This window comes from Triticum dicoccoides, chromosome 1A (genome assembly GCF_002162155.2).
Source record: "Triticum dicoccoides isolate Atlit2015 ecotype Zavitan chromosome 1A, WEW_v2.0, whole genome shotgun sequence".
Classification (NCBI taxonomy): domain Eukaryota; kingdom Viridiplantae; phylum Streptophyta; class Magnoliopsida; order Poales; family Poaceae; genus Triticum; species Triticum dicoccoides.
Window position 1 is genome coordinate 563,011,771 of NC_041380.1, and position 12,202 is coordinate 563,023,972.

At 42.7% G+C, this 12,202-nt stretch overlaps 1 protein-coding gene and 1 pseudogene across 1 annotated transcript; both read left to right on the top strand.

Moving 5' to 3' along the window:
• The first annotated feature begins 4,613 nt into the window (after positions 1 to 4,613).
• On the top strand, positions 4,614 to 5,403 carry LOC119332457 (annotated as a pseudogene).
• Positions 5,404 to 9,964: 4,561 nt separating this feature from the next.
• Positions 9,965 to 10,933, top strand: LOC119332541. The gene has a single exon (XM_037605750.1). The coding sequence runs from the start codon at positions 10,456 to 10,458 to the stop codon at positions 10,696 to 10,698; it is 243 nt and encodes an 80-aa protein (XP_037461647.1). The 5' UTR covers positions 9,965 to 10,455; the 3' UTR covers positions 10,699 to 10,933.
• Positions 10,934 to 12,202: the final 1,269 nt, after the last annotated feature.

A 12,202-nucleotide genomic window follows, 5' to 3' on the forward strand; every position in this document is an offset into this window, starting at 1 on the left:
CTCGAAACACCCATTTGGTAGATAATTGATCGTTTACGCTGAGATCCATCCTTACTAGACGCATCAACATGCGCTCGGAAACTCCCTCATGCCACCATGAGATCTTGAAGAGAGGCACGACGAGTCCAGGTCCCCAGCTCCTGATCGGGGCGCCGCACCACCCAAGACAAAGGGCTCGCCTAAGCCACCCGCAGCTGTGTTCTTGCCGCCCACACGACCAAGAGGTATAGCCACCACTGCTGTCATGGTGCCCGCCGGAGAGCAACCAGAATGTTCAGGCCCCTCGAAGCTCCATATGGTAGATAATTGGTCATTTAGGCCGAGATCCATCCTTACAAGAAGCATCAGCGTGTGTTGCTGCACCATTGAATTACAACGTCAAAGTTATGCTCGCCTTATTGCACCATGAGATTTAGCAAATAGCTTGGAAACTCTGATTAAACCAAGATATATTATTCTTCGAAAGAAAATCTGGCATATTCTACATGTTATTTGCTTGATTGTTAAGAGGGGCATACATATGCAACTGTTATCTTGATTTAATGTTGAAAGAACAACCTTTAGCACATACAACCGTACTTCATGCACACAAGCAGATTGGGTCCTCGTTGGTTCCCAAGCTGAACTAAACTATTTCGACAGGCCAATGACAACCAAGATAAATAGACCAAGATACCCAATTAAAGCTACAGACAAAGCATAGAACTGATGGGACGTCCTGACTAACTACCGAAGCACTAACTCATCACCGCTGCTCTCTCATGTCATTCCATTTGGAATTACCAAAACATCACCCGAAAATATGCACCTCACCATATTTCTGCATATAGACCTGTTGGGGAACGTAGTAATTTCAAAAAATTTCCTACGCACATGCAAGATCATGGTGATGCATAACAACGAGAGGGGAGAGTGTCGTCTATGTACCCTCGTAGACCATAAGCGGAAGCGTTATGACAACGCGGTTGATGTAGTTGTACGTCTTCACGATCGACCGATCTTCAGTACCGAACGTACGACACCTCCGCGTTCAGCACACGTTCAGCTCGGTGACGTCCCGCGAACTCACGATCCAGTAGAGCTTCCGGAAAGAGCTTCGTCAACACGACGGTTTGGTGACGGTGTTGATGAAACTACCGACGCAGGACTTCGCCTAAGCACCGCTAAAATATGACCGAGGTGGATTATGGTGGAGGAGGGCACTGCACATGACTAAGAGATCAATGATGAATTGTTGTGTCTCCAAGGGGTGCCCCCCTCCCTGTATATAAAGGAGTGGAGGAGGGGGAGGGGGCCGGCCTCCTATGGCGCGCCCCATGAGGAGTCCTACTCCCATCGGGAGTAGGACTCCCCCCTTCCAAGTAGGAGTAGGAGAGGAGAAGGAAGGGAGAGAAGGAGAGAAGGAAAGGGGGGCACCGCCCCCCTCCTTGTCTAATTCGTACTAGAGGGGGAGGGGGCGCGCGGCGGCCCTGGCCGCCCCTCCTCTTCTCCCATTAGGGCCCATTAGGCCCAATATACTCCCCGGGGGTTCCGGTAACCCCCGGTACTCCAGTATATGTCCAAAACCTCCCGAAACACTTCCAGTGTCTGAACATAGTCGTCCAATATATCGATCTTTACATCTCAACCATTTCGAGACTCCTTGTCATGTCCATGATCATATCCGGGACTCCAAACTACCTTCGGTACATAAAAACATAAAAACTCATAATACCGATCGTCATAGAACTTTAAGCGTGCGAACCCTACGGGTTCGAGAACTATGTAGACATGACCGAGACATATCTCTGGTCAATAACCAATAGCGGAACCTAGATGCTCATATTGGTTCCTACATATTCTACGAAGATCTTTATCGGTCAAACCGCATAACAACATACGTTGTTTCCTTTGTCATCGGTATGTTACTTGCCCGAGATTCGATCGTCGGTATCTCAATACCTAGTTCAATCTCGTTACCGGCAAGTCTCTTTACTCGTTCCGCAATGCATCATCCCGTAACTAACTCATTAGTCACATTGCTTGCAAGGCTTTATAGTGATGTGCATTACCGAGAGGGCCCAGAGATACCTCTCCGACAATCGGAGTGACAAATCCTATTCTCGATCTATGCCAACTCAACGAACACCATTGGAGACACATGTAGAGCACCTTTATAATCACCCAGTTACGTTGTGATGTTTGCTAGCACACAAAGTGTTCTTCCGGTAATCGGGAGTTGCATAATCTCATAGTCATAGGAACATGTATAAGTCATGAAGAAAGCAATAGCAGTAAACTGAACGATCAAGTGCTAAGCTAAGGGAATGGGTCATGTCAATCACATCATTCTCCTAATGATGTGATCCCGTTAATCAAATGACAACTCATGTCTATGGCTAGGAAACTCAACCATCTTTGATCAACGAGCTAGTCAAGTAGAGGCATACTAGTGACACTATGTTTGTCTATGTATTCACACATGTATTATGTTTCCGGTTAATACAACTCTAGCATGAACAATAAACATTTATCATGATATAAAGAAATAAATAATAACTTTATTATTGCCTCTAGGGCATATTTCCTTCAAGACCATATAGGGTCGAATAGTTCTCAAACGACAACATTGCCACCACATCGGGTTGTCATCACTTGCCCCTCCAACTTTCAGTTGGCCTCCATTTTTTCCTCGGGCGGTTTTAGTAGAAGTATGCAGAAAACCACCTGAAGGCAAGAAGCTCATCCAGTCCAACCAAGCCAAACAGGAGCAGTCGCAGGAGAGCCACTTACCCAACGGCGATGAACATGAACTTAGAGATGCACACCAACACGACATGATGATATCTAGCTTGTATAAGCAATATCAGAGACGTCTCATCACAAAAACCTTGGGAATGACTACTAAAACCATCAATTTCCTGTAGGAACCATGGGACCAACATTATCAAACCTAGAACAGGTATCTCTACTAGTAAAGAGGAGTTGAGGAACGTAGACCGTACATTGGTATCTTTCTTTTAATTATATGAAGTGAAATTGGTTCTTTGAAATAAGTGAAATCATTTTTTGAGTTGATTGAAATCAGTACTTTGAATTAACCAAAATCAATGATTATAAACTTGTGAAATCTCTTCCCTTGAAATGAGTGAAATATGTTGTTTAAAAATAGTGAAATCGGTTCTTTGAAATAAGTGAAATTATTTTTTGAGTTGAGTGAAATAATTACTTTGAATTAAGTGAAATCAATGATTCATAAACTAGTGTAGTGAAATCCTTTGTCTTTGAAATGAGTAAAATATGTTGTCTTAAAAAAGTGAAATCGGTGTTTTAAAATGAATGATATATGTATTTTTATACTAGTGAAATCGGTCTTTCTGAAAATGAGTGAAATTATTCTTGTTGAATTAAATGGAACAATTCTGTTGAAGTGGGTGAAATCAATGTTTCTGACATGAAATCAGTGTTCTGAATATTGAAATGAAATCAGTGTTTTTAATTAATGAATGAAATCTATTTTTTAAGAAAGGAGTGAAATATGTTTCATGAAATTTTTAAATCATCTAAAATATATTCAAATCTGATCTTGTTTTAACGATCTCGTCGCCCGGAATTCCAATATTTAAAAAGATTTTTGAATAATTTTTTATTCAAAAGATATCAATGAATTAGTATTTCACAAGAAAAATGAAAAGCTAGTTTCTCTATGGGTGGAGAGAGAGAGAGAGAGAGAGAGAGAGAGAGAGAGAGAGAGAGAGAGAGAGTATGTGCATGCAGCACTCCGTCTTTCTCTACCTTTACCAGACGAAAAACTACTATCATGGACTTCTATCGGAGTGTATTGCAATGTATTTCTGCAGCAAAAAATTTGGTACCTTTATACTGCAACTCAGCACAACAATCTTGACGCGGAGACGAAGGGCAACAGATGTGCCGGTAGGTACCAGTGCTGTTAGAATTTCTGTTTTTTACGTCGATTGCTAGGTCTGTACAAAAGTTAAAAGTGGTACGTCTATACAAAAGTGGAAAGTGCTTACTGTGGATAATGGATTGTCACTAACCAAGACCACATGGTTCCATCGTATCTTTATTAACACATAAAGAGTATTTTCCTACGTGCCAATCTTTCCGGTAATGTGAACGGCCAAATTAAAATCGGGAGATACCCGAACCTGAGACCAGCATGCGATCCAGTGCTTCTTCCTTGTGACCTTTTGATACAACACTATTTAGAACTATAAAAAACACTGGTCGTGTTATGGGTATGGCAAGCACCAACGGTTGTCTATGGATGGCTCAAGCGAAATTATTTTTGAGTATGCATCTGTGTCGACACGGCACGAGGCTTCCACCGACCCTCTCGCTCCTAGGATACTGCACCTTTGCCTTCTATGGGAGAGAGATTCCATCACCACGTGTGTAGTGTAGGGTCACAACGGGAAAAGATGTCCGAAATGTGATTTTGCCATGGGCTGATCATTGTGTAAAGTGGACTTTTCTCGTCAGCTAGCCATGAGTGCGCATGGGTGGTGGCGGGCCTGGCCGCCGTCGCCGTCGGCGTTGGAGCCCCGTCCAATCTGCGAGCTTATAAAACGGCTGCTGAGGAGCCCCATTGTGCAAACCATCCATCTCAGATCAGGAGCAACCAAATCAAGAAAGAAGAGCGCACCAGAGCCGTGTTTAATCACTCACCAACGACCGATGGCGTTTCTGGGAGGATCATTGCGCGGGACGAGAAGCATTGGCAGCGGGAAGATGATGCAGGGGATGAGCCACGGCGGGTTGCGGTCGTGGCCGCAGGCGCCGGCGCCCGTGAGGCCAGCTCTTCTGGAGGATGAGGCGCGCCGTGCTGCGGCCGAAGCGCCATGCCGTGAGTTTTGGGTACGATCTCAAGAGCTACTCCCAGAACTTCGACGATGGCCTCGTCCCTGCCCACCGCCTCTAGCAACACCCGCAGTGTCTTCTTCTTCTTCTTCTTCTTCTTCTTCTTCTTCTTCTTCTTTTCAATTCTACTTGCCGCCCGGCTGGAGCACGGCTCGAGGCTGGTGATTTGTTCCTCTAGCTCAGCTACCAGTGTATTAGTAAAAAAAGTTGAGTTGGAAAATACCCAGTGTACTAGTATTAGAAAGTACTGTTCGTACACTAGTTGCTTAGTGTTGAAAGCCTGAAACTGCCAACGAAATGACAGTGTATCTATGTGCTTCTATGTAGTCTGCAAGCCGTCACTTGACACAATGGAATGGAATTTCAGCAATTTATGTTTATGCCGCCCTAGAATACACTCTCAGCACTGGTGCTTCTCACGTTGTCGCCGTCATTTGATTCTTGAGATGAAACCAATGTAGTGTTGGTGTGTAGCTAAGCTGTTTGATATGCACACATATTGGGACTGAAGTGGATTTGCGATGTTAATTTTCAGGAGGCAAGATTTGGAACCCTCCCTTATAAAAGTTAATTATTTTGTATGTAGATCAGCAGTGAGATTAAAAGTTTTCCCTCTATTAAGAAACATTATATATGTATTCAACGTGACCAGAATGTTCAGGCCCTCGAAACTCCCATTTGGTAGATAATTGATCATTTAGGCCGACATCCATCCTTACTAGAAGCATCAGTGTGTTGCTGCGCCATGAATTACAACGTCAAAGTTATGCTCGCCTCATTGCACCAAGAGATTTAGCAAATAGCTTGGAAATCTGATTGAACTAAGATGTACTATTGTCCTTCAAAAGGAAGTCTGACATATTCTAAAAGTTATTTGCTTGATTGTTAAGAGGGGCATGCACATGTAATTATTATCTTGATTTGAGTTGCTCAATATACTCAACGTCCGAAACAACAACCTTTCGCACATACAAGCATCCTTCACGCATACAAGCAGTCTCAGTCCTCGTTGGTTGCCAAGCTGAACAAAAACTATTTTTACATGCCAATGACGTCTAGGATAAATAGATGCCTAACTAAAAGCTACATACAGAACATAGAACTCATGTGACGGCCCTGACTAACTACCAAAACACTAACGCACCACCATTACTCTCTCATATCACTCCATTTAGATTTACCAAAACATCACGTGAAAATACACACCAGACTATATTTCTGCATATAGACCATAAAGGGTTCGAATAGTTCTCAAACGGCAACATTGCCACCATAGTGGGTTGTCATCACTTCTGGCCCCTCTAACTTTCCACTTGGCCTCCATTTTTTCCACGGGCAGTTTTACTAGAGGTGAGCAGAAAACCACCTGAAGGCAAGAAGTCGTCCACTGTAACCAGGCCAAACAGGAGCAATCATAGGAGAGCCACTTACCCAATGGCAATGAAGACGAACTCAAAGATGCACACCAACACTGCATGATACAACAACACAACATGATGATATCTAGCTTGTATAAGCAATATTATAGACATCTCATCACAAAAACCTTGGGGAAAATTTTTAGCTAAAACCTTTCATTTCTATATGGACCATGGGACCAACATTCCAAAGCTAGAACAGGTATCTCTAGTATCAAAGGGGTGTTGGCGATCATGCATTGTACATTGGTGTCTTACTCTTAATTGTGTGGAATAAGTGAAGTCGGTTCTTTCAAATAACTGAAATGTTTTTTTAGTTGAGTGTAATCAGTACATTGAATTAAGTGAAATCAATGATTCATAAACTAGTGAAATCTTTTTTTTCCTGAAATGAGTGAATTAAAACGAGTGAAATCGGTCTATCTGTTAACGAGTTTATTATTTTTTGAAATGAGTGAAATAAGCCTTTTGGAATGAGTGAAACCTTTTTATTGAGTGAAAAATATGTAGTTTTAAACTAGTGAACTCACTCTTTTTGAAAATGAGTATAACTATTTTTTTAATTAAATGAATAATTCATTTGAAATGAGTGAACTCAATGTTTTTGAAATGAAATTAGTATTTTTAATATTTCCACACTCTCTGTTTTTAATTAATGAGTGGAATCTATTTTTAAGGAAGGAGTGAAATATGTTTCACTAATTTTTAAATCATTTAAATGTATTAAAATTTGATCTTGTCTTAAGATCTCGTCGTCGGGAATTCAAATATATAAAACAATTTTAAAGTAATATTTTTATTCAGAAGATATCAATGACTTAGTATTTTACAAGAATAATGAAGTGCTAGTTTTTCGATGGTGAAGAGAGAGAATATGTGTGCATGCAACCATCCGTCCTTCTCTAATTTTACCAGACGAAAAGCTACTATCATGGACCCTTTCACAGTGTATTGCAATGTATTCCTTCAGCAAAATATTTGCTATCTTTAAACCGGAAGTTAGCACAACAATCTTCAAGACGAGATGAAGGGCAACTAATGTGCCGGTAGGCACGGGTGGATTTCCGCTTTCTATGCCCATTGCTAGGTCTGTGCAAAAGTTGAAAGTGGTAGGTCTATACAAAAGTAGAAAGTTCTTACTACTGCTAGCTCAGCTTAATTGAACAATGGACAATGGATAGATGGGCCATGACCGTGGTGCGCATAAAGAGTCATGATGCATCAACCGTCTTCCTTCTCCTCCTCCCTTTGTTTCTTTTCCGGTGAAGATTTGTTCCAAGGAACTACATCTTCATGATTGGATATATGGATCGTCACTAACCAAGACCACGTGGTCCCAAAATATCTTTATTTACACATAAATAGTATTTCCTACGTGCCAATTTTTCCGGTAATGTGGATGGCCAAATTAAAGTCAGGGGATATCCGAACCTGAGCACCAGCACATGATCCAATGCTTCTTCTCTTGGGACCGTTTGATACAACATTATTTTCGAAGTAAAAAGCACTCATCATGACATGGCAAGCACCAATACTTGTCGATGGATGCCTCAAGTGAAATTACTTTTGAGTATGGATCTGCTGTATCGACACGACACGAGGCCTCCATCGACCCTCTCTCTCCCGGGAGATCCACTTACCCAATGGCGAGGAAGATGAACTAAAAGATGCACACCAACACGACATGATGATATCTAGCTTGTCTAAGAAATATAAGAGGCATCTCACCACAAAAACCTTGGGAAAAATCAACTAAAACATTTCATTTTCTATACGAACCATGGGACCAACATCACAAAAGCTAGAACATGTATCTCTAATATTAAAGAGGAGTTCAGGATTGTAGATTGTACATTGGGATCTTTCTTTTAATTGTGTGAAATAAGTGAATCAGTTCTTTGAAAATAAGTGAAATTATTTTTGAGTTGATTGAAATCAGTACTTTGAATTAACTAAAAACAATGATTCATAAACTAGAGAAGTCTATTTTCTTTCAAATGATTGAAATATGTTATTTAAAACTAGTGAGATGGGTTCTTTGAAGTAAGTCAAATTATTTTTGAGTTGATTGAAATCAGTACTTTGATTTACGTGAAATCAATGATTGATAAACTAGTGTGGTGAAATCTTATTTTCCTTGTAATCAGTGAAATATTCTGTTTAAAGAAAGTGAAATTGGTCTCTCAGATAATCAGTGGAATTATTTTTTTTGAATTGAGTGAAATAAGTCTTTTGAAGTGAGTTAAATTGGTGTTTCGAAATGAATGGAATATGTATTTTTATACTAGTGAAATCGGGCTTTTTGAAAATGAGAGAAATTACTTTTGTTGAATTAAATGGAACATTTTTTAAAATGGGTGAAATCAATGTTTATTAAATGTAATCAGCGTTATGAATATTCGAATGAAATCATTGTATTTAATTAATGAATGAAATCTAATTTTAACAAAGGAGTGAAATACGTTTCATTAATTTTTTTAAACACTTATAATATATTCCAATTTGTTCTTGTTGTAACGATCTTGTCGCCCGGAATCCAAATATGAAATAGTATTTTAGAATAACTTTTATTCAAAAGATATCAATGAATTAGTATCTCACAAAAAAAATGAAAAGCTAATTTTTCAATGGGCGGAGAGAGAGAATCTGTGTGCATGCAGCACTCCATCCTTCTCTACCTTACCAGATGAAAAACTACTATAATGGAATCCTATTGGAGTGTATTGCAATGTATTCCTGCCGAAAATATTTGATACCTTTATACTGCAAGTCAGCACAACAAGTTTATGCAGAGACGAAGGGCAACAAATGTGTCAGTAGGTACTGGTGCCGTTAGAATTTCCGTTTTCTATGTCGATTGCTAGGTCTGTACAAAAGTTGAAAGTGCTAGGTCTGTACCAAAGTAGAAAGTGCTTACTGATGCTAGCTCAGGTTAACTGAACAATGGATAATGGATATATGGGCAATGACCGTCGTGCACGTAAAGTGCCATGATGTAGCCATCGACTTTCATCTTCTCCCCGCCTTTGTTTCTTTTCCGATGAAGATTTGTCCCAAAGAACAATATCTTCATGATCGGATATATGAGTAGTCAGTAACCAAGAGCACATGGTTTCAACATGCCTTTATCAACACATAAAGAGTATCTGCCTACATGCCAATCTTTCCGTTAATGTGGACGGCCAAATTAAAGTCTGGGGATATCCGAACCTGAGCATGAGCACACGATCCAGTGCTTCTTCTCTTGGGACCGTTTGATACAACACTATTTAGAACTAAAAAGCACTGGCCATGACATGGCAAGCACCAACACTTGTCGATGGATGCCTCAAGCGAAATTACTTGTTTGTGGTACCATGCAACTGCCTGTGTCGACACGACACGAGGCCTCCAACCGACCCTCTCGCGCCTCCTTGGATGCCGTACCTTGCCTTTTTATGATGCTGCGTCGGTCTTTGACTGTAGATGTAGCTAGTGTAGGGTGCCGACTGGAAAAGATGTCCGAAATAAGATTTTGCCATGGGCTAATCGTTGTGTAAAGTTCATTTTCTCGTCAGATATGAGTCGAGTGCGTGGGTGCTGGCGAGCCCAGCTGTCGTTACTGCCGGCATCGGGGCCCCGTCCATTCGGCAAGCTTATAAAACGGCTGCTGAGGAGCCACATTTGTGCAAGGGAAAGTTGTGGCTACTCTCGGGTGTAGGTACACCCGAGTTTGCAAAACTTTGAAAAATGTGATAAAACAAGGTCCAAAAATTCTGAAATTTCGAGACAACAAGCTTCATCAAGTGTTTGAACTTTTCGCAAAATTTCAGCTAAAAACAACATCCGAGGAGCTCTTACAAAAAAAACAAAATCAATGCTCAAACAGTGCACAAGCATAGAGCATTGAATTTGTTTTTTTTTGCCGAGAGCTCCTCTGATGTTATTTTTTTGTGAATTTTTCGCAGAAAGCTGGAACATTTGATGAAGTTTCATGTCCCCAAATTTCAGATTTTTTTGACATTGTTTGATCATGTTTTTTTTTTCCAAACTCGGGTGTAGGTACACCCGAGAGTAGAAAAGCTGGTCTCTGTGTGCAACCATAAGCTACCTAATCAAGAAAGATGAGCAACAGAGCAGTGTTTAATCAACCGTGAGCTCGATCCCTTCCTTGTCATCTCATCAAGGTCGACCAATGGCGTTTCTAGGAGGTTCATTGCGCATGACGAGGAGCATCGGCAGCCAGAAGATGATGGAGGGGAAGAGCCATGGCGGGTCAGGGTCGTGGCGTCAGGCACCGGCGCCCGTGAGGCAGCTCTTCTGGAGAGTGAGGCGCACCATGCTGAGGCCGAAGCGCCGTGCCCTGAGTTTCGGGTACGACCTCAAGAGCTACTCCCAGAACTTCGATGACGGCCTCGTCACTGCCCACCGCCTCTAGCTAGCCACACCCGCAGGGTCTTCTACTTCTTCTTCTCAATTTTACTTGCCGCCTGGCCGGACTATCGCCCGAGGCTGGAGAGTTTGAAGCGTCGTCACCTTGTGATCTGCTCCTCCTCTAGTTCAGCTATGAGTGTATATTAGACAGTACAGTTCATACATAAGTTGCTTACTGTTGAAAGTCTGAAACTGCGAATGAAATGACAGCGTATCAATGTGCTTTTATGTACGTAGACTGCAAGCCGTGTCACTTGCCACAGTGGAATGGGATTTAAACTATTTCTGTTTATGTCGCGCTATCTGTCATTTTATTTCTGTTTATGCTAGCGAAGATGGTGGGACCAAATATTTTTTATCAACTATTTTTTTAGATCTTACCGTTGTTAGAGCATCTACACCGGACCCCATACTAGTCCCAAACGCCTGGACGGGCTGCCTAGTTAGAAAAAACGCACGCAACCGAGGTCCGCATACCCGGCCCAAATGCCCGGACTGACCGGCAACCCCGTAAACCCCATATCCCCATATATGGGGGCGGATATGGGGAGATCCCAGACGCCCCAGGAATGCCCGCCACGTTGGACTGACCGCTAGGGCCCCCGCGGTCACACGCATAGATCGGTGGTCCAACGCGCGCCTCCTCTGGTTCTTGGCGCGGATGCATTCATGGCGCCATGTGTCGCCGCTCTGGCGTGCCGCCCAAGGGAGCAAGCCCGTCTATAAGCCGGACGGCGGCAACAGAACCCTAGGCTGTTTGCCAGCTTCGCTCTCCCTCCCACCACCCCGTAACCATGGCCCGCAGAGGATCACCACCTATGCAATGTTGACGCCGGAACGCCGGTTGTAGATCGAGGAGGAGATCAAGGCCAAGCGCGCCGCTCATGTCAGTGCCGGGCTGCCTCCGGATTTGCTTGAGCCGGAGGAGGAGGAGGATCTGGAGCAGACGACATGGCGGAGCTGGAGGAGGAGCAGCCTACTGCAGGCTTTGGCATGGAGGACTCCCTGGCGGAGTTCGAGGTCGCCCAGGCGGTGGAGATAGTGGAACAAACCACCATCCTCGAATCCATCCAAGATGAGGCATATGTGGAGTCCAACCGGCGCTTCATCCGGCTGTAGAGGGCGGAGATTGACGAGCTCTTCGCCTCTAGTTTGGATGAAAACGAGCCAGAGCTGCCACATGCGCCCATCTACCCGGAGCTAGGGATGGAGATAGTGGACATCTCCAATGATGAGTAGTCCACATATGTACGTAGTATGTAGGTTCTTTTAACTGCATGGTTAGTATGGATTTGAGATTTCATGTTTGAGGAACATGGTTGCGGTGGGTGATTTTTGTGTGATGTCCGGTCACTATCCGCAGGCACACCCGCAAACATTTCGGGACCGGATTTTGATACTTCCAGTTGTAGATCCTCTTACATAATATGTTCACTCGTACTATTTCACTCCTTAGCTAGGAGGTTGGAACCTGGAAGATAAATAGGTCATCATAGATTTTGAACAGT